The sequence below is a fragment of the Cuculus canorus genome, chromosome 5, assembly GCF_017976375.1.
Source record: "Cuculus canorus isolate bCucCan1 chromosome 5, bCucCan1.pri, whole genome shotgun sequence".
Lineage (NCBI taxonomy): Eukaryota > Metazoa > Chordata > Aves > Cuculiformes > Cuculidae > Cuculus > Cuculus canorus.
Window position 1 is genome coordinate 39,236,363 of NC_071405.1, and position 24,140 is coordinate 39,260,502.

At 35.4% G+C, this 24,140-nt stretch overlaps 1 protein-coding gene across 18 annotated transcripts in view; it reads right to left on the reverse strand.

The window, feature by feature from the left end:
• Nucleotides 1-24,140, reverse strand: part of SOX6 (SRY-box transcription factor 6) — a 367,281-nt gene that overhangs the window by 146,687 nt on the left and 196,454 nt on the right. For all 18 annotated transcript variants that reach the window (XM_054067010.1, XM_054067011.1, XM_054067004.1 and 15 more), the window contains one exon: nucleotides 22,791-22,880. In XM_054067010.1, coding sequence (XP_053922985.1) covers nucleotides 22,791-22,880 — 90 coding nt within the window. The remainder of the gene's footprint in view (nucleotides 1-22,790; nucleotides 22,881-24,140) is intronic.

The following is a 24,140-nucleotide window of genomic DNA, read 5'->3' on the forward strand; positions in this document are numbered from 1 at the left end:
GAATAAATACATAATGTGACTTTTCACGAGACAGTAATGCAAGGAAGTGTGGAGTTTGCCAGGAACTAAGATGATCTTTAAATCACATAAATGCAGTTCCAAAGTATCATCAACCAACGCAATTCAACAAACAATCAAAAATTATTTTGAATCAAGTTAAGAAATTTCAGCATTTAAAAAAAAAAAAAAAAAGCCTTTGTGAATCAATTGCTCTGTTAGTTCGTTGGGGTTTTTTTATGGACATTGTTCGAAAAGAAAGCAAAAATACAATGCTAGACATAAAAGAAAGTGTATTTGATCTTGGCTGCCCAGAGATAACCTGGTTAAACCATTCTGTCTAACACAGCATTCTGCAGCACACATCAGATAGGCTGTGATGTCTCTACTTCACAGACTCTGTCCAGCATTTAGCATTTACCCTTTTCTGACTGGGTCACCTTTTAAATGCCACAAAATAGGGCAGCAAAAGTCAACAAAAATAAACAGGGAAAACAGAAGAAAGTAACAATCTAATGGAAGGGTTTCCGAGATAAAAGTCACTTTGTGAGGGCTGCCTGACTAAGGAGCCCCCTTGCCATTGCAATAGCATCTAATTTGAGTTTTAACTCCAACAGCAGTTTAAAAGGCTTTCCACTCTAAAGGGCCCCAAGTGCATCATAAAGATAAAGCATTTCAGTAGAAAACAGCCACAAAGACCTCTATTATCTTATCAGTCTTTGGTTACAACAGCTGAACCAATATGACTAAGTTCTGAATGACTTTTTCCCCCCCTTCTTTTTATAACACTAGAATGCTGGAATTTCTTTATTTCATGATCAGTTAACAATTGTTGATGTTCCCATATGCTACTGTCCAGTCCTTAGTTAATAAAAAGTTTTATAAATGCTTCCATTGTGCTTTGTAGCATCCCAGTGCAGAAGGCAGCACAGCAAACATGTCCAGCATGCAAAACACAGCAGACAGCTTGTCTTGTGAAGGTATGACATCCCCTCCCTCCCTGTATCTCAAGATTATTCTATTTTTTAAGCTTTGAGCAAGGAAAAATTAATATCTTATGTGTATAAGCAGTAATGCGGATTAATATTAGGAGCTACTGAAGACATTCTGCAGAGCAAAATCCATTTGTCAGATTTAGAAAAACAAAAAAATGGCTTATTAGCTATGTTTATAAGGATGAAAGTGCTTTCCTGACAGTCTGCAGGATTCTTGCCAGTTTCACATATATTAAACCCCAGATACTTAAGCCATTTCTTAGGCAGGAGCAATTTGAAACTAATACAGAACAGGAGAGTTTTAATACAATCCTGAACTCATCATAGGCCAGACCATCTAGACTAGCCATAAAATTGCAAAGTGAAAATGAAATTACCTCAGTGAGGTCATGATGATCCTTCACCTCCCCATGTCAGTATGCCCAAGAATGGGTGAGAGAGAGGGCAGGGACCCAGGACTGCAGGGCTAGCAGTACCTTCATCTCCACAGCCACCTCTCTTTCTCTGCAAACTGAGCTGTTAGCATCTCTCACAGCAAACATCAGGGTCCTGCACCCACTGCCACTTAGTTTGGATCACACCAAAGCTTTTATCCAGTCCACGCATATGTCTTGTCTAACCAGAGAAGACCATACACATGCAGAAGAGCAATCCATGTCCAGATCTCTCACTAACATTAGCTAGGATAGAGACAGGAGTCCCTGAGCCCAACTGCTCTTGCAAATTCGCACTTTATCATTGCACCTCTGAGTGTTCAGGTAGCCTATTTGATCACTTAGTGTTTGACGTGTCAGTTGTTTTTTCCCTTCTCACAAGAATATGAAGGATTTATCCCTTCTTCAGACTTCACAAATCACAGAACAGTTTCTTCTGCGTTAGGAACAAATAAATCACAGCAATGCATATAGCAATCCCAATAAACATTTCCACTAAAGATTTGCCATCACTTGATGACAAATAAGCTGGATTGCCTGCCTCAGAATTCCCCAGCAAATGGTTGTACCTTAGCTTCACTCCTGCAAATAACCACGCCTTCTGAGGCAATGTTTCTTTTGGCCTTTAACATATCATTGTTTTGATTTCATGTGTTTGCTGGACTTTTTTGTTCTTGCATTGTATTTTAGCAGTTCTCAAGTGTTTCCTAAGAAATATCTTATATTCAGAGGTTTTCTTGACTGTTTTTCACAACAGTTCTAATCAAAATAAACTGATGCATTCAAAAGAAAGACACTGCAGCAACCGTATCAAAATAAACTGCTCACAAGTTACTACCAAAGAGCTCCAAAACTGTCAAAGTAATCTGCTAGGCAAAGGATTGGACTGATAAGTGACTGGTCAGCTCATGGAGTAGTACAATGATATGCTGCCCCATTTTTAGAGAACCACGGTTGAGTCCTAAATTGTAACCCACGTCAGGAATGCAGGAAAGAATGTGATATTAGCCAGAACTTCAACCTCCCCCTCCTTCAAACTGGAGCTCGGCAAAAAGCAGAGTTCCAACAAATATCTTGGATGCCTTACTTTCTTTAACAGACATGAAGAGAACTCATTTATCTCACATAAGCCTTGGAGAACTTGAACTATGTTTAGAGATTTTGTTATTATCTCCTATATACAATTCTACTTTAGCATTGTATGCTATTTAAAAAAAAAATTTAAAAAATAAAGAAAATATTTTAGCCAGTTTCTTTCCATAAGAATTTGTCACCTTGCATTCCAAATAATACTAGAAGTACATATTAAGCATTAATTCATGCATGTGCATGTGGAAGAAAGACGACAACGATTTTTTGAACAAATTACTCCTAGGATTTTTCAGCAAGTAGAGATTTAGTTATGAGTGCTTTAGTGCTTTCAGTGGGCTTAGAAATGCATAATAAATACTCAATACAAGCTGTTCAGACTCAGTGGGGTAAAAATGTGATAATAATGGATATAAACAGAGAAATACGTATTATACATTGCAACTAAAAACTCACAGCCAACATTTCTTGCTGAATTAGAACATAATGATACAGCAAAGGCCACAGGCTGTGAGTAATCTGTACGGTGATACAAACACCAAAATATGATGTAAAGAGAAAAGAAAAATGAATAGTTTTATTCTGTTAACTGAGAAGAGTGTAGCCCAGGGCATAGCACACTAAAATAAAATAAACACGGTGGCGTTATACAGAGAGCAAAATTTGTATTATTAATATTATTATTGACTGTAAGGCTCAATTCGAGTGCTTTTAAAGTAAAAAAAAAAAAAAATACAAACAAGAGAGGAGTAAAGATGGTCTGTCCATTTAAAGTACTCACTCAGAACTTGAGACAGCTGAAAAAATATCCTGACCTTCAGTTTCATTTTTTCCCATTTAAACACAGATGAGAGTACTTGCCCACATCAGGGAGGGGGAGAGGAGAGGGATGTTATTCCAAGGATAGTAACAATAAAGATTCCAAACTGTATTTGTGGGCCATATAAGAGAAAGAATATACATTAAAAAATTATAAAACAAAGGATAAAGGAGGTACTGGAAGTTAAAGGACTTGATAAAGGGGGGGGGGGGAGAAAAAAAGAAAATCTAGCCATTATTTAATTGCACAACAGTTCCTCTTCTGTAGAAAAACTATACTGAAATGATAGAAACTGTATTAAAAAGGATAGCAGAAATACTTACACATCACAGTAGGAATAAACTTTCAGGAACCTTCTCTGTGCAAAGTTCCACACAGAGATCATGTTTATCAGATTTTTTTGGTGGATGTTAATATCTTAAGTTAAAAGTGGCACAAGATTGGTTCACCTTTCCCTATCAAAGAACACACATTAAGAACAAAAAACACCAATAGCAGGCCAATATTCTGTCTTCCTCAAGGAGATGAGAAAATCATTAAAAAAGGTTTGAAAGCAAAATCCTGTAACAGTTCTCATTTAAAAGACTGTATAACTAACTCTAATCCAATAGTCCTATAATGCTTTAAATTCTCACATAACAAAACAAGAGAAGAATCCTAGGGAAATGGAGATAGATAACCGATGTTTTTCCTTCTGAAGACTGGACACAAGCAACAAATATTAGAAAAACCAAATCCTTCAACAACAATGATGTTTGCAGTTCTTGTAGCTTTTCATTTACACTGGAATTAATGACTCAGCAGGCCTGATTCTCTTTTATTTACATGTACATGTAGAACCAGAAACTTCGGTAGAAGTATCCTTTATTTCCAATATTATGAGAACTGATCCCTATGTTCCTATAAATAGTAAGTGAAGCCAGTTGTTCACCTTCCCTGTTATTTTATCTCCGAATCTGACTCAAAACATGGATTCTTTCATCAGCTTTGGCTGAATTTGGCAGACATGTTAAATAGGAGTGCAAAATATCTTATCACTGAACATTACAGAATAACAATTTAATGACATTCTATATATCAGTTTCTACAAAACTCACTATATTAGGTATGTAGAAATGTTAGTAAAGAAGCCTACAGAGCATATACATATACATATACATTTAGAACAGCATCATTTGATGTACAAAACTACAGAAATTTTAAATGCACTTTCTCATTAATTTTTTACCTCTCTCCATGAGCAGCTTATAGCTCAATGTGAAACTGAGAATGAGGTGCTTACATTGCCCCACCTTTCACACTTGTTTCAGAGGGATTCCAAAACAACAGCATTCTGCCCTAAACATTATTCTCCTTTCTGGGTAATTCTGACTCATAAAATTTACTGAAGTGAGCTCTGCTGCACTAGTAGTGTCACTATATCTTAATTTAGTTAAGAAATGTTTCAGATTAATTTCCAGAAAACAGGAGAAATATTTTAGTTCATTAGATTAATCCATTAGATGAATTTCTGCCCCCATACTTTGATAAAGAGGAATGGACAGACACATATGAATGCCACGCCTTCTCTAATATTCATATAAAACATTGCAGTAAAAGGTGTAAGACATCATTTTGTAGCTTCCTTTTTCAGTTGTGAAATGATATTTTGTTTTGCTTATATACAGCCAGAGACAGTATTATAGATAGTATTTCTTCCTGTTGAGGTGCAAGTGCAAAAAACTACTTGTTTTGAAGGAAGAACTCTCCAATTAAAACTTATACCTTCAATCACAGGCACAAACAGAATATCTGCTCTATCTAATTTTATTCTGGAAAGAGAATTGTATGTTTTCATGCATAAAAATGACTGGGAGGAAGCTGAGTTTAGAGGAAGTGGGTTCAAGTATCTCATTCATTGTCAACACGTATGAATTAGATTACACCGATTTCCCTATACAACAGGAATTTTGGTAACTTGTGATTCCATTATCTGGTATTTGTCTTTCACAAAAAAAGTTCATGGTGAAAAAGAAGCTTTTGCTTGTTTTCACTCTTCTCACATTGTCTCAACTATCGTTCAATAATAAAAGATGAAAAAGATTCATATGTTTTAATGAATTTTTCCATTTTAAAAAGTAAGTTACAGACAAGGAGGTTTTTAATTTTTTTCTGCTTTTTATCAAAGTATTTACAGAAACAACATGACTCTTCTTCTTAAATACTGAAGAATACTTTGCAATGTCTATAAATACATTTGTGGGGTGACGGTAAGAAAAGGTGACAGCTGAAGTCTGTACAGACTTTATGCATACTCCTGCAGCTGGTCATGTACATATCAAGTGAAAAAATGTCATCGTTCTATCTTCCTGTGAGACTAATCTAGTTTTAAAGAGGACTATGTGGTGCCTTCTTTTAATCCTGGGCATCTTTGTACTAGGAAGGTCTAGGAGAACAAGGACAGGAATTAGTACTTTTCTCTATGGATGCAAGAAGAAAAGAGAGCCTTTCCATAGGTGCCATTCCAGCTTTTTTTTATGAAAAGGCAATTTATTTATGTATTAGGAGTCAATTATCAGACTTCCTTTGCCTTAAAGCTAACACCAAGTATCCCACTCCAAAACACTCTAGTGATCTTGTCTCTCCTCCTATACTTGAAATTGTAACCCAAATGCATTTCTTCTGCTTCATCCAGAATGCACCAGATACACAGGAGAGAAGATGTGCCCCTATGAAATGTACTCTGACTTATGATGTTTTGCAGTTACTTTTTATATCTTGCTAAATAAGTTACTTCCATGAGTCTTTAGTTAGTAGTTATTAGCTACAGCAGTCAGAAATGTCTAAATATAAATATGAGGAGTATTAGTACTGCAAGATTTATATACTTTAAGTATAAATTTTAATTTTGATCTTAATTACATGTTCATCTTTCATGTCTTACAAATACAAACAAGTATATAAATGAAAAACTTATATTTGCCTCTGAAGATTTTTATTGCCTCTGGTGATAAGTAATGAAGAAGCAAAGTTTATTGCAAAACAAGGACATTAGCATAGCCTGTCTATCATGGAAGCTGAAAAGAAACTTCCTACTTCATCTGAGAAGAGACAATTTCGTCAAAATCCTTTGATATGTATGGAAAAGCAAAAACATTTTATACATTTAGTATGTGCCCACAGAAGTCAGTTGAACGATTTACACTTACTTCAATGGGCTCTGAAATGGGTCCATTGACATGTTCATAAATAATGGCATTAGGTGGTCAAAATTGGCAGCTTCAGGCTTCTAAATCTGAATATTATTTTAATTTTTTTCATAATCAAAGAGTTATAAATTGATAGTGCTACTTATCTGCTATACACAACCAAGTAATCTGCAAAACCAATTCAGCAGAGCATATTAATGCTACAAATATGAATTATCTTATGCCTTTGGAAATAACCACAACCTCACTGTATGGGTATGAGAAACAAAACCCAAATAAGTAAGCTATGCTTGTTGTTCCCTCAAGGTTTATGTTATAAATAAGTACAACTCATTCCAGAACAAATTAGAATTCTATGACAAGCTTGTTGAGCTCCTATGAAATATGCTACAAAATTATCAGTGAAGTTTTCTAGCTGAAGAAATACCTCCTAAATCACATTAACCAGAGCACAAAGAAGGTGGCCTACATTTGCAGACTGAAGTTCCACACATATTCTAAGATTGTTCTGGTATAATTATACTCTAACCACAAGCATGAGTATGTTTAGCCAGATGTTCCCTAGAAGCAACAAAAAGTACAGTTGGAAATTTTCTTTATTCAATTTATTTGTATACCTAGTGGATCACAAACCAAAACACTTAGCACAGCCTTTTGCTGCAGAATCACTAGCAATGAAATTCTTCACAGTCTCAAACCAGAGAGTGTTATTCTATTTTTTTGTGCTTATATATCTGTTTTACCATTCAAACAGGATCAGTCGGAATGAAAACATAAACACTGCCTATTGAAAAGACAGTATAATTTAATATTCAAATGCTTGAACTTAGGCACAACTTTAAGCACAATCTAAAGATAATTCAGAATAATTCTTTAAGCACTAAAAGCATGTAGGAAACACACGACAAGATTTTGAATTCTACAGTTACAGCACTCTAATTCAACATAGTATAAATAGACCTAGAATACAAGGTCTGACAGAAAACAAAAAAACAGAGACTGTGCATGTAACTCTTTTTATTTAAAGAATTAATAAAATCAACTATTATCACCTTCAAAATAATTCCCTTCCGAGTTGACACACAGCTGCACACAATGCTGTCAATATTTCTGCAGATCAGTTTCTGAAAGGCTGCTGGGGATCCCCATCGTTTTTTGCTTTCACATCTTCTACCAACAAAAAATGGGTTCCTTGAGCACTGACTTGATCTTTAGGAAGAGGGACCCAGGTCTGAAGAACAGTTTTGGGTGCTCAAGCACAGTGATGCTGTTCTTAGCTAAAAACTGCTTCATAGATAAAGGGTGGTGGGTTGGTGCACACTGACATTTTCCAACCAAGGGTAAGAAAATCTCTATATCTGAAGATGCATCCACTCATACTGAGTGCTTATCTCACTGTGACAGGTTAGAATATGTTCTATACCCATCTCTTTGTTTCTCCCCTCCCACTCCTGCCTCCTGAGCCATAGGGTTACTCTCTGGTGTTTTTGTGTAGGACCTTGCATATTTAAGAAATCAGGATCCCCTAATTATTCCTCTCTCCTTAAGACAATAAAACACTCCCCAAGTTGCATTTTCATGGCTTTATTTCTACAATGACTGCAATTTCATGATTATTTTTCCTTCATAACAAGACACTAAAACTAAAAAGACAAATGGAGAAGTAGGAGCAGGGAAAACAGATTTCTACTGAGACTACTCTCAATTGGTTTTGAAAGTTAATTATCTTCCTCTTAAGTGTCCTATTAACAAAATGAGCTATGTCTGAAACAACATACCTACTGCAACTTGATGCAATGTTTCTGATGTTTCTCAGAAGTTAAGTCCATGTAACTGTGATGCTGAGATATTGCCAATTAAGATGAAGGCTAATTGCGATTGCAAAATAATTTTGCACTTAAGCAATGTATTTTATGGTCATTGCCTCTCTATGAATTTTAAATATACAGCAAATTTTAAAACCTGCCCGCCTGTAAAGATCTGGAGTATTTTCCCAAGGAGTTTCTTAGATTTAGATGTCCTTGGGGCAGGATTTTTAGGGGATTTAGAGCTCCTACTATTGCAGGTAGATCTATGGTCATGCTTTTAAAAATACCTTAAGCATATAACACCCGCTGACTCAGAGGAAATCTTACACTCTTTCAAAAAATGAAATAGATGTGTCTGGATCACGTAACACCACCTTAAAAGTTTTCAATTCATTTTCATCTGAGGTGGTTCATTGCACAGTAGACACTAGAGCCATGGAATATCTTCCCAAAAGATGCTGTGGTTTCTGAGTTTTTTCTAGGAAGAGAAGACTGAACAAGTATTCGGAAGGGGAAAGAGAAATCTAGTTGACTGATACAAAATAAACAAACCCCAACAGGATCAGGAATTCTCTGGAGCTTAAAATAGTCAAAGGCTGGGATAATGTTACCATGAAAGTATATGCTTTTCCTGTTCTTCCTTGTTACTGTTGGAGCCAAACAGATGTTTGGCCGCATTTTCCTCTTTATACCAAAGGTTTCCTTTCCACTTTTACTCTGAATTTTTGGGTAGCAACTTTAGCCCTTCAGACACAGTATTTGATGATTTTTTTTTATTGTTTTCCCTGCTCGGAAATTCATACATATATTGGTCAGTCAACTGTCTCTCCTTAACCTAATACTTCCATTTACTTTAGTGATATGCAACACCAGCTAATGGACATGAGAACATGGATCTGAATGAAGGTGTATGTACACAGGCTTAGGGCTGACATGCTTAGGACAAAACCTTCAGCTCCTCACTTAGAATTTCACATAGGTAATAAACACAAAAAAGGTTTTCAAATGCACTCTTACAGCTAACTTCTAACATCTAAATTCTAACCATCAATACATCAAGTTATCCTTGCAGTTTCAGGGTATCAACATAAACACAGTCATAAGTGGAAATACTGTTGAAGAACTGCTGAAGGACATGGGGTATTTAGATAACACTTTCTAGAACCCAGCAGCACTTTAGTAACTTCAAAGTATCAAGGACAGCATTCAATTACAAATTTCCAAACTCCTCCTTGGAGCTCTTCTATTATAGGCTTGATATGCAATAGCAAAGATGAGATTTTTCTGTTTCTCTGTATATTAGATATTCTGCGTTTAGGGAACTCCAGCAGCTTGCAGCAAAACTCGGCTTGCAGTAAGCTTTCAATTATATCATGGACTTAACATATACAGACAAAAAGTCCATATCAGACCAGCTCACAGAAGAGGATGAATAAATGCTAATGTGACATGTAAAGACTTTAGAGAAATTGCATTTATAAGGCAATGCTCATAAACACTCATTCACATTTACTTTCCTATGCCAAAAAAAAAAAATATAGTAGCTCAAATACTTAGTATTGCCTGCTATGACATAGTTAACGCTAACAAAAAAAAAGAGCACTACTGTAAAAGCCTGAATAGGTGTGCATAGCAAAAGTAGTACCTAGTTCACCATCTAAACTTCTAATTCTCACAGTATCATTTGACCATTTCCTATCTTCTAGCTGTCAGTCAAGAACATGAAACAAATATCACACATCTTGAGTTCATGAACAGAAAACAAACTTTCAGAATTCCAATAAAAACCAGCACACCACTTTTATTTAAAAAAAAATACTCGTGCCCCAGAGACTGTTAAGGACCATCACAGAAACTGAGTCTGTAAGTGTTACCATTTGAGATAGTAGTAAGAGTCTCAACCCTGGCATTTGTGATGCCAGCTGGTCTTTGGGATCTGATTTTGATCAGTGAAGAACAGTGTTCTCCTTTTACAGATGATTCTCCAAGTGTTGGAGTGGGCCTATAGCAAAGAAGACTTCTCTCTTTTGTGAAGGAGTTAAACAACATTTGACGTTTTCGTTACCTGACTCTTCAGTTTTCTCTCATTTCTAAACCTGAACTTTATATTAATTCCTTTGTGTTTAATGCATTCGAACATTTTACACAGTCATAGATGTCATAATATAAATTTCTTATAGCAGATTCCACTGACGTGCAATTAACACCTATATTGTCACAGATGATTTGCTGACTATCACCATAAACATTCTTAGTACTTGTAACTATAATTCAGAAAAGTGATTTGCTCAGTCTTTGTTAGAACAATACACATGGAAGGGAATAGGAAAAGGCAAAGCGAGACAAGAGACTTGCTTATCTATTAAGTTAACTAAACTTTAGTTGTGTGTGGAGACTGACTTTGTTTTTTCCAGGTCAGCAGACAGAGAATTCTCACTACAGCCTGCTCACAGCCAGTTCTGAGAGTATGCAGAGAGACCCAAAGTGCCTTTGTCAATCACTCTTATCTTGAAAAGTGGCAGACCGTAACCTGATAAGCTAAAGTATTTCTTTTTTGAAAAATCCTTACATCTCAGAAGTGGACAACTTCCTCTCTGGCCAAAGTCTGAGACACAAAAAATTAAACTATAAGACCCCTGGGAGATGAAGAAAACAACAACAAAATAATTAAGAAAAGGGTTAACTAATTCATGACTATATCCTGAGGTAGGAACCTGCTGAGCAACCTGATCTAGTTGAAGATGTCCCTCCTTACTGCAGGGGTGTTGGACTAGATGACTTATAGAGATCCCTTCCAACCCAAACCATCATACGGTTCTATGATTCTATTCACTGTATACCCTAAAAGAATATCCACAATCATCCTGTGACTGTTGCATAATCTCAGCAATACATAGGCAAATAAATTCAGGCACCAGAGTAAAGCAGCAAAGGTAAAAAGAAGTCCTTTCTGTTGCAAGTTAAAAGGAACGCTATGATTCTTAATGAATCTGAGAAAACAAAACACAAAACACTTACGCCCATTTCATTTTCTTTACCATACTCAATAAATCTTTGTTTCTATTCCTTCAATGTTACCAATCAAAACTTGGAGTCTCAGTAAACTTTCCCACATTTAGAAAAAAAATTAAATTGTACAAACCTACATAAAATGTCTGTATATGCTACACTGACTTTTGAAATCTATCAATTTGTCTATGGGTACAAACTGGAGAGGGGCAGATTTAGACTAGACATTAGGAAGAATTTCTTCACCATGAGAGTGATGAGGCACTGGAACAGGTTGCCCAGGGAGGTTGTGGATGCCCCATCCCTGGAGGTGTTCAAGGCCAGGTTGGATGGGGCTTTGGGCAGCCTGATCTAGGGGGATGTCCCTGCCCATGGCACGGGGGTTGAAACTAAATGATCTTTAAGGTCCTTTCCAACCCTAACTGTTCCATGATTCCATGATTCTATGAGTACACCATCCGCATTTTAACAGTAGATTTTGTTTTAGTATCTGTAATAACACTATATTCTAGCTTCCAGAGAGAACTTCAATTGTCTAGTAAACAGCTACATCAACTATCAAATCCCAAAACTAAATTTCAAAGTATGGTGTATCTTGTCTATAAATAATTTTCTGATCTTAGGTGTTAGAATTATGACCTTATTTCAACAGAACACGTTAGGGGTCATATATCAATCTACAGTATTTCAAAGTCAAAATAAATGCAGAAGATCTATCTTCACATAAGACAGTATGTTTAAAAATGTCAGAAATGTCAACCACTTACATACTTGCATATTATCCATAATTAATACAAATTGCATTTAATTTCACATTTAGTAAAACATATTGCTGCCCAAAATAAGGATTATAATTTTTATCAACAACTACTATTACTGATGTATCAACACAATTATTTAAATTCAGTGTAAAGAGATGCAGACTCCATGCAAGTATTTACAGTTTTTGTTCCCCCTGGTGCTTCTTCCCTAATTTTTGTGGCTTGGAGCTCCTCCAGATGCTGTCCCTGTCTTTGTGGCTTGGATTTGAGATCCCATCTCCTGATTCATAACATGCCTTGATTGACAAACGGATTCAGATAAGAAACCAAACAGTTACCTGTACATAATCTGTATCTGACAGATGCATTGCTAAGTTTTCCATTCATGGTGAACATACTGTTTCAGATTTTGCTCATTTCTTGGGTTTCTTACTCATTGTGTTTATGGAGCTATTCAATAACTACTGACATATGTGATCTCCACACTGCAAGTTGCACCGATTCAGAGGGTTTTCCTTTATTTCCTCCTCCTTCATAAACTAAATTATTTTAAAAAAAGCACGGGGTTTTGTATTTCTAAACTGATGTACCTCATAATTTAATGCAGAACACTCTAAAACTATTTTGCATTAGAGACCTACTTTTTTCTGATTTTAATGCACAGTATAGTACCTTCATTGGTAGATTAAAATTGTTTGACTAAGAGTAAAACCTATTATTACATGCTTTTTTAGCAGTTTTGTCTTGTATAATGTAGGATGAATTATGTAAAACACACCAAACAGGATACTCTACAAGCTGCTACTTGCATGTTACAAACAATCAGAGTTTCACTGATAGACCGGGACTTAGCATCTTAAAATTCCCATGGAAATCAAGTGCATTTTAAGTATTGGTTTGATTATTTAATCAGACAACTTGCATTTTGCCCTGGCTAATTTGGAAGGCTGATAATATTTTACTCATAAAATAATTGTGCACCTGTTGTGATGGAAACCTATTCAAACAAATCTTAATAGATGTGAGGATTCATTCCCAATATGAGTGTGTTAGCCTCTCATTACTGCTATCCAAGGGGAAACAAATATTAAACAGCTATTGAGCAGGTCTTAGCTTAAGCTTGCATAACACTTAAAGAACGTTTATGACATGACTAATATCAAACTTTGTTAATTCATACCATTACAGACCAAGGTAAACATTAGGATATTTGGGTCAAACTAACAGCAATTTAAAGAAAAAAGAGTAAGGAAAAAAATAATGAGATTTCTGTGTGAGAGCTAATGACAAAGAGGCATTTCTGATCAAGAAATCTTCCTTATATTGACCCTAAATCTGCCTCTCTCCAGCACCGTTATAAACCGAAGAGGAGCAGATTTAGTCTTGATATAAGGAAGAATTTCTTCACCATGAGAGTGGTCAGACACTGGCACAGGTTGCCCAGGGAAGCTGTGGATGCCCCATCCCTGGAAGTGTTCAAGGCCACCTTGGATGGGGCCTTGGGCAGCCTGATCTAGTGGGATGTCCCTGCCCATGGCAGAGGGCTTGGAACTACACGATCTTTAAGGTCTCTTCCAACCCTAACTATTCTATGATTCTATAATTCTACAATCAAGCTGCCTGGGTAAAAATCCATTAGTTTTATTAACAGAGCGCTGATGCTGAACTCATGGAATCAGGACAGGCTATGTCACAGAATCATGGAATGGTTTGAGTTGGAAGGAACCCTAAAAATCATCTAGTTCCAACCTCCCTGACATGGGCAGGGATACTTTCCACTGAATTAGGTTGAGTTAAGCCTCATTCAAACAGGTCTTGAACATCTTTAATAGATTTCTATTTCTGTTTCCTTTGTTCAGACAAATTTCCTATCAAATATGTCAGAATACAGCCCTCTCAATTTGCTTTAACATCTGTATATTTGTGTGTGTGTCTATATATATATGCGCACATCTTCTGTTAAAGATAATAAAAAATGTTTCCACAAATGTATCAACAACAAAAGGAGGGCCAAGGAGAATCTCCATCCTTTACTGGATGGATGCATTTAAAAGATGGGTAGATGAAGTGCTTAAGAATATGATTTAGTAGTGGACAGGTATGGTTCGAGTCGATGACCTCAAAGGTCTTTTCCAACCGAGTGATTCTATGATTCTATGATTAATTGATGAGATTTCATTTATTTTTTTATTTTTTTTTCTCTATTGGCAAATCATGCCAGAACAAAAAAAAAAAAAAAAAAAAAAACCCAAAAAAAAAAGAAAAGTGGTGGAGAGTAGAAAAGAGAGAAATTACTTACTTTAATCCAAAATAAGTATTTGGAGAAGACATAGAAGGGAAACAGTGAATTGAGACGAGTTCAATCACCAAGTAAGACGACAGCATTGTGAGTGACTTGATTGGAGCAAGGGGATCCTGATTAGACTAAAATTACTTTAATGTTGGCAGAAGGAGGTGAAAACAAGGAAAATGAGCCCAATTTGGCTAGATATGCCCTTTGGTGGTAAACTGCCAGATATCATTGATCAAATCTGAAGTGAGGTGACACAGTTAGACAAATCAAGACCTCTTGAAAAAAATACTGACAGTTAACCTCTTCCAAAGGGTCAACTTGTTTACAAAGGACAAGGACAACCCTTCTCATATTTCTTCTTCTATTCCTCCCTGAGCCTACACTTTTGAGGCAGTGGCTGTGTCAGGTTGCACATTATGTTCCTGCTGTTCATTTGCATGTGATTTTCCCAAATGTGCTTGAACTTAATTCTTCCTTAGTACTAATGCTATGTCCCTTAATTTTTTACAGATGACGTTTCTGAGCCAGTGCTGGATGCACAATTCATAAAGCTCCCAGTAAGGTATTTTTACATATCTCTTGAGAAAAACATCTGATATCTTTGACATCATCAAGATGCTCTTATTACCACACAACATCCACACATGAAGACCCCTCTTCCAGACACACTCCCTAATCAGAAAGTATGTTTAAAATCAACTGCGGAGAAAATGATTGCCACAAAGGTTCTCATTAATCTGTGCAAAAGTTTGATGTTGCTCAGTACAGGGATATTTTGTGCAAAAAGATTTCTTTCCAAATTAACTGCAGAGAAGAATGATAAGAGTGACCAAAGTGCAGAATAGCTTTTACATACTGAATAAATAAATATCTTTTTACTTTTCAACCTGGAGAAGAGACAACTGAATGTAGTTTAACAAAGAAGATAAACAACAAACAACCATTCCTTGTCCATTACAATACAAGACCTAGGAGATACCTACAAGGTATTAGGTTCAAATATACAGCATATTGTTAACTGCTGAGCTTATCCCCACAGACATCCCAGCTGTCTACTAAAGATTTTGAAAACTGATTGGACACATTCGTAGATGACAATGCTATCAAGGGCCATTAAATGCAAATGTACCACCTCTGCATCAAGAAGCGCGTTAATCGTATTTTGCGGGAAACCAGAAGAGTATATTGAAGAAATATTACTGTACTTTTCCCCTTTCCTTACACCCTTCCCCAGGTTGTTCAGCATCCATAAAGATAAAACATTACAGGATGGTATGTTCTTCACATCTAAACCTTAAAGTAAATATTTCCTTAATATGAAACTCCTGTAAAAGATTGATACAGTATGTCTACAGGTTTCCACAAAATCCAAATCCATCAGAAAATTTCAGTCCTTCCAGCAGTGTGCCTGTATGTATATTTTGAGATAAATGCTTACGTTCATTAATTTGTCAGAATTTGACTTCATATGTGTAAGGCAACAAAAAGCCAAAAGCACTGAAGTATGATGAAACAAAAATGGAGCTTCCACTCTTGGTTTAGCAGTGCAGACTCCTACACATGCACTTTCTTTTTCCTATGAAGTTGTACATCTGTGGTCAGTATAAGTTCTTTCTTGCTAAAGGTAAGAAACTTAATTGATGACTAAGATGGGACTTGAGTTAAAGGAAAATTGCCACTGATATCCAAGTGTCAGAAAAGAAGGCCTTAAGTTCTAAGCAGTGACAGATTCTTCAACACAGAAGCCTTTCAACTACAGTTAATGACTCTATATTTATTAAACAACTACTGATGTAATGAAAATTAAATTTATTTGCAATACTAAAATAATGAACCAACAGAAGAAAATGACTAATTTTCTAAGAAAAAGTGAAGAAAATCTACTTGTAATTTTTACTTTATATTCAATCCTTTATTTACTAAAAAATTAAACGGCATTTCAAAAAACCCACATTTTAATACCGTACATTTTCTTGTCACTATTTGTACAAATGAAGAATGGATCAAACTCCAGAAAGTAGTTTTTTCTAATGTGCTCAATAAATGTATTGCTGTTTCAAGTTCCTTATTATTAGCATCATTATTCCTCTTATTCGTTTTTCTCATGAATGGTTCATAATATTCATAAGATTCATAGTATTTCTTAGTACACTCTTTAGGATAACAGATCCACCGAACGCAGCATAAAAGTTTGTGGTTCCATAGATTTCAGTGTAGTACAGAGTTCATATATTTAGCTTGTAATTTTTAAGCTTAGAAACACATAGTGTTAAGGTAAAAACAGATATGTGGGACTGCAGTAACTAACAAAGTCATTGCATCCTGGAAATATACTGCATGCACCCTGGTTGATATTATTTATAATATCTATTCAACAATATGGAGAATCTGATTTATGTGAACGGTTGATTACAACATAATATATAGTTGTGGAGCTCTGAGAACTAGAAACGGTAATAGTCATTAACTTTTAACATTAGAAGCATGCATGATTGTGCTAGAAGCCACTGAAATACTTCCCTCTGACCAAAAGACCAGAGCGACAAAAATGTTTCCTTTTTTTTTTTGCACTAAATAAAGCTTTAATCCTGCCAAGACTTACATATGCGTAATTTATATAATAGCACTATGTACAGTGAGTAGTCCTATTTATTTCCACAGAACTACCCTCTGACTGTACAGTTTGAGGTATGTCTATTTAAACCCAGAAACTGGAGAAAAGTATCACATATCAAAAAAAAGTCAAGATGAGAGAGGACCGTGTAGCTTAATCTAGTTGACACTAGTGATTAGTCTAACTAACTAGATATATATCTTAATCACAGTAAACAGAGACAATGGGGCACTGCAAGTTTAACCGAAATATCTTTTTTCTGGAATCCATTACCTTCTTTAAGCAAATCCCATAAAGAGTATGCAAACAATAACGGTTGTAAGTACTTATGAAATATTCAATAAGGTGCCACTTAATTTAGAAGGTCAGGATAGACCTGGAAATGTAGCTTTTGTAACACGTTACACAAAAATCTAACAACTTGAGAAATAGTAAACAAAAATATCTCTATGATTTGGAGAACTACGACATAAAGCTAAACATATCACTTCATTGGATTGTGGTAATAAACACATTTTGAGAAACCTCTATAGCCTGTGATATATTTCTAATCATGACCAATTTCTTAAGGATTTGGGCATAGGGGTTCTGGATTGTGTTGTTTCGTTATGTTTTGTTAGATGCTTTTATTGGTTTCACTAATTGGAACCAGTTGATCCTTTTTCCTGTGTATTGGTTTTTTAAATACTACCAGTTAACAATGATTCTAATGTATCATAACACTTTAGACCTTAATCATATAGTGGGGGTTTTGCTTGTAGCTTTTGTTTGAGTTTTAATTAAGAAGACCTTGTGTCTCAAAGCCTGAGCTGGGTTTTTAATTGCTAGTATGTATATCACACAGACTTCAAAAGAAATAAAATATGTTTATAACAGAGAGCATAAAGGAGAGCTTTGAAATGTCTATAGCCATACAAAGTGACATAATTAAAAACCTCTGAGTGCTTCTGTGATATAAGACTTATATATATTTATTTATACATATTTATAAGGCAGGCTGTTATATACCCTTAGAATTCATGAGAAAGAAATTTCAGCAATTATACTGAGAAATAATTACTGCAAATCTAGACTGCAGCGTTGGTCAGGGCTACAGGAAAACATCAGATTTATTTTCCTCAAAACGGTCTTCACGTTTGATATAGTGCACTAAGAAACACCCAAAAGCCTGTCTGTGAAGACAAATTTTATAAAACGGCAGCAAAAAAAAGCATTTCAAAATGTTTTCTAAATCATGCATATTTTAAGAAAAAAATTAATTCACTGTAAAATCACAGAAACCATAACTTTCTCAAGGATTCATTCATGCAGAACTCTCTCCAAGACTATTCCAGAAACGGATGGTGTTAAATTACTAGATTCAAACAGTTGTACCTCACTGTTCTCTTCCAGTTGTTAATGCACACACAAAGAAATGCTCCTAGGAAACATTTCTTTCCAACTCTCCTGTGTTCTAACACCAGGGACAAATTATCATTTTCCGTATTGTTCATAGCCCATATTACAAGGAGGCTATCAAGTGGGTAAAGTTGCTTCATTTTACTAAATTCAACATTCCCTTGGAAATAGGCATGCTGCCTCCCACCCACCCAAATATTTTGAGGCATTAAATGTGTACATGTTACACGAAATAAAGTTTTAGGCTCTTTTAATAAAGTAGCAAATATAAAGGGGAAGGAATAAACACAGGAAACATAATGCAAACAGCCTTCTGTATTGGATAAAGCTATCGACATCAATCACTATCCTTCTCAAAATAGAGGACACTGTATGAAGACAGCATGTGACATTCAAGTCAGAATGCCTATAAATACAGATAGTTCCAGTTGTAAACACCACCAATGAAGCCAGAGAACTGACCTGCAACACAGTAGCTGGTGACCCAAGAATCACTCTTCTGTATGACTGCTAGACCAATACTGACCCTTTCACGATAACATCATTGCTTAAGTTACTTAAATACTGACCTTTCTTATTTGATCTTCAAAGACCCTGCATGCTGAGAAAGACCATTGTGGGCTATTTCAGTAGGACAACTGCTTGATGCATGCAAGACTATGCTATTCCAAAGATTTATATTTGGAACTGAAACTGAAAACTTAAAACAGACTCTGTACAGTGACAAATGCTGCTGCTCTGCCTAGCTGTGGCCGCTGAAGGAAAACTAGATTACTAAGCAACAGAAATCCACGCAGCTACGGGGGATGAGGACAGAACTCTGTGCAGCCAAATATCTGGAAATTTAGCAGAGTCCTGCACAACTTTGTTTATTCAAATTAATGATAACAAAAATTAGAATGAAAAGTATTTCCTGAACTTAATTTTTACACACACACAAAAAAAACCCCAACACTGCAAAAGCCTAATGAATTGCCTGTATACCTTAAATAAACATATTTACATGCACACACTGGCAAATGGCATACAATCAGATGATTTGCATAGGCAGCTGTGGGGTTTTTTCCAGGTGAGCAGGTCATTTAACTCAGCTCAACTGCTTCATAGACCCTTGAAAATTTGACCTGTGTGTTTCATTTATAAACATATCAAATGAAAAAGCAGACTTATTTAACCACTGGTATTTGGCTACAAAGCATTCTGCCAAATGCTCCTCTGAGTTTCATGCAACCTCCCTGAAGTCAATGGCTTGTTTGGCTGGAATTCAAGGAAGAATCTGGATCATTATCAATAACTGAAACCCTAATAAAGAAACTCAAAAAAAGCAGTTTTACAAATGAAGCATGCTATGCAAAAGTAATTGTGAGCAGGAACAATCCCACTTAGAGAAAAAAATAAATGATTCACTGTTACTTTTGTATTGGCCTCTATTGTTTGAATTAATAGATATAGTTTATAATTATATCTTGATTAACACTATTGTGTTCTAAATATAGAAGGTAAAGCAAGAAAATACCATTTTTATTTGTTTCTCTCAGCCAATTATCTTTTCTTTTCATCTGTGTGCTTCCCAAACATGAATAGAAACAGTTTGTGTCAGTGGTACTTTTTTTTTCTGCTTTCATCCTCTTTCTGGCACTGATTCTTAGTGAACTGCCTTCCCACAACCAAGATGCTAGTCTTTCCCTGAAGGGGGGAGGGTGGTAGTTGTGCAGACACAGAGGAAGAGCATGTGCTCAGGTTATCCTTAGCAAGAACAACGCCTTCTCTTCAGAATAAACAATTCCCAGTAACAGTCAGTGCAAAGAGCTGTTCTTCACAGGACCACACCTCATGGTTTTATAATCAAGATTTCCCTAATCAGCTCATTTATTTATTTTTACCGCATCACTTCATATCTTTAAGTTAGGCTCTCAGTAATATGAGCAGAAAGCCTGCACAAAAGCCAAAGATATCAGCTAGTTAAATAGATTTATTTAGAATCTCATGGAAATAAATGAAAAATGCATTTGCCCTCCCAAAGATGACACATTTTCAAAAGTGGTTCTTTCAGACCTCAGCATGCCCTGCCAGTTACCTAACTGGAAATTCATTCAGCACTATGAAAAGGAATTTCATGATTCAGAAAACTACCACCTTGAAGACTGAAAAGGGTTTTTTTTTTAAGTATGATTCTTGGGCAGATTAAAAATTCTCTTTGGTTCCCCCACTTTGCTTTATTTCCTTCTTGTAATCTGATTTTCATGCTGCTGTGGGCTAGATTGTCAGGGTTTGGGGTTTTTTTTTTCTCTTTCTGAGATGATTTAAGGCACACAAATGCTAATATGAGTTAATACCAGGGTATTAGGTTGATAGCGATTCTATCAGCTGGGAGCTAACACGCCTGGGGACGGTGGCTTGGCCACCGGCTTGGAAGCCCAAAGGAAAGGAGTCCTACTTCAGAGCTACTGCTATTCCCACTATGTCCTCTGCACCTTGTGTTCTTGTTCTATAAAATGACAACAACATCTTTATTAAGAGGTGTGGATAGTCTAACTGTAAAACACAACATAACAGCAATCATCATTTATCTTCCATGTTTGTGTATGCTTTTCTGTATTTTTGCCTGTTCATGAAAAATGCTAAATGCAGTTACAGTAGCAAAGATTCAGTATTGTGCCTTGCTCAAGTCAGCTAGTAGTGGAAAAGAATACTACAGACGTTTAGACCACTTAAGGATAGATTTCTAGGGATAAGACACAGGAAGCAGTTGCGAAAACTAGCTGAATGATTGTCAACACATAAATCTGGTGAGCCTTTTTATGCAGCTAGCAGTCTATATCCCTAGAAAAGGTATTTGAATGGGTTTGAAATTCTTTCACATCTGAGTCAGAATGCTTTGTAAGCAGATGAGAAAAGGTTTAGGAGCAAGAACTCTACCCATTCACTCTGTACTACCCATTCCTCCTATACTAAGAAAATAGGAATAATATAAATTCAGAAAACCAAACATTTTTTAATATATGAAAGCTCATGAAAAAGCTTTTCCTGATATACAGAAAAACATTATTCTGTATTGTTAGAGATTCCACCTCTTTTAATTTTGATTCACTAACAGTGTTCGAGTAGTTACTATTTATAGTTATAGTGTGCAATTAATGAACAAACTAACATCCAATGTTTTCCACACTATTAAGGGACAATACATCTTTAAATAGAATGTGATTTCAAGACATAATATTGCTGGATTTTACTACAGTTAATTTTAACATGTTCCTGTAAAATTGCATACTATATTTCTGCCACTGACATTACCACAGGGATCCTTACCTGCCTAATATATATTTATTGTCATAATTCTACCAAAAAAATCCAACAGAAGAATCCAACATATTTTGGTCCTGAATCAGCTGAAGGAACCAATTATAACTTACTTACTGAAAAGGGCCAATCTCTCATCTATTTGTATACTAAAAAAATTGAACTATCTCAAGTTCCCCTGGTGGAACTGTAAAGCTCTAAACATAAATTTTCATCAAATAGTATCTTTACTTATTTTTCTTTTTTTTACACTAGTAAATATTTATTAGTATTATTCACATAATTCTCTATTTTTGCACATATTTATAGCTGTAATTCCTTATGACCCCATCTCATAGCATAAGAAATCACCTTTTTAACTTGTTGCTTTATCAAGAACACTGAATTTCTTCTCACTAAGAAAATCCACGAAAGAGTTGATGGGTGATGATAAAACTTCATGTTTTCTACGGAATACTTAACTGTCAAGGGAATTCTACTTTTACTAGATTGCTGGTTCCACAAATCTTGGAAATACTGTAAAGTGCTCTCTATATATGCAATCAAAGTTGCACTGATTTCAGTAAGTTCTGAATTTCATACAGAGCTGCTCTTTCTCCACAGAAACAGCATGGACATAAAAAAAATATTACTTTTGTATCAATTTTGAATCAAATATTTAGAACAGCAATCGCACAATTATCACTTTTTATAACCTGAAAGCAGTTTCTACATGTAGTTTATGCAACTGATAAAAAACAGTACCAAGTACTAGTAACTCCATGTTTTCAAGATTTTCCTTCTTCTTCCTCTGCACACAGTGATATGCAGCTAATGTCAATGAACTAATGTAACTAACGTGGTGTTTCTGATAACATCCTTGATACTGTCTATTACTGATTGTGACATTCTCTAATTTATTTATTTGGCAGACACATCCATAATCTCAAAGATAAACATTAAAAACCAGGATGGGCTGAATGGAAAGAGAAAAGCACCTTCTAGTTATCATTGTTCTCTCTATCGTGTTTTTCTGAACTTTAGATAATCCTGAATCCCTTTATTAAATACAAGCAAACATTTAAAATTTGATCTAGTGAGTTACCTTTAATTTCTCCAAGGAGATCAGTTGTGTTTAATTTTTCCATCTTCTCCTTCCAGTCTTTAGAAAGTAGCTTTTCCATGCAGGATGAATCTATAAGTTAAAAAAAAAAAAAAAAAAAGGAAAATAATTATCAAATATATTCTCACATATCAGGAAAACACTTTCTTTTTAAAACTGTTTCCTCTGTTCTAGTTTGACCAAGGGGAAATGAACTTGAAGCCAAACAGAGTTGTCATTTAACTGCATTTTAAATCCAAAGTAATTCCACCGAGGTTAATGGAGTTACTATGGATTTAACAAGGGTCTAATTGAAAGAAAAACTTCGTTCAGGATTTATGCATGCTAACTGCCAATTTACATGCACAGACTGCCAATGTATATACAAATTCTGTCTTTTTCTTTTGAGAATGACTGTACACTCGAAATTATACAGGAAGATTTAAAGCTTTTTTTTTTGAAATTTGGCACACAGTGACATCTGAAACCCATTTTTATACCCATGTCAATGTGAAAGTTTTTCATATAATGTCTCCCTGGAATTCATAAAAGCATTCTACATGCTGGATGTTCACAGTATCAGAAATTTTCTCTGTACACTATAAACAACATGCAACCATAAGAAGATATGCTTTCATGATTTGAAGTTTATTATACATTTCAAATCTTTGCCCCAGACCAGGAGGCCTTCTGTACGCAAAACTGTCACTGAAGTCATTACTCTAAGGAGAAAGTAGAACATTGGCCTTCGTAAGTTTTACACTATCAATCCCCAGTTCCGCTAGAAAATTTGATATTGAGTATAACAGACTTCAATAAAGTCTAAAGGTTTTTCCAGTTCCTAAATTAAACTTATTGGCTCTGAAGTCTAAATTATATATAGCCTTCCAGATAACTTACAAAAGGGGATTTTTAACATGGGAATCCTTATGATAGATGTTGTGATCCAGTTTTATGACTTTAAGAACCTCAATTCAGATTAATAAACAATTATCAAGAAAAAATTACACACATTCGGAACACTTCCCTTCCCAGTTAGTAATACCAGAATCTCCATTAAGCACCGTGCACTTACTTTCATTTATATTCACCTATCAATAACATCTTTGCTAAGATCCTTGGAAAACTTTAGGCACAGTTTAGCAAGATATCAAAAATATTCTTTAAATGAAACTCTACTTCTAAAACAAATGTTTGCAAACAGCCTTCATTACAAGACCACATATCATTCTGGGTGGTGCTGAGCACGATGTTTGTTAGGTCATACACTGGGAACAGCCATACACCTTAGCTTGTTAGAAAGTCTTATAGTAAGCTCTCATAGTAAGCTGCTGTTTGTGTTAAGAGGAAATC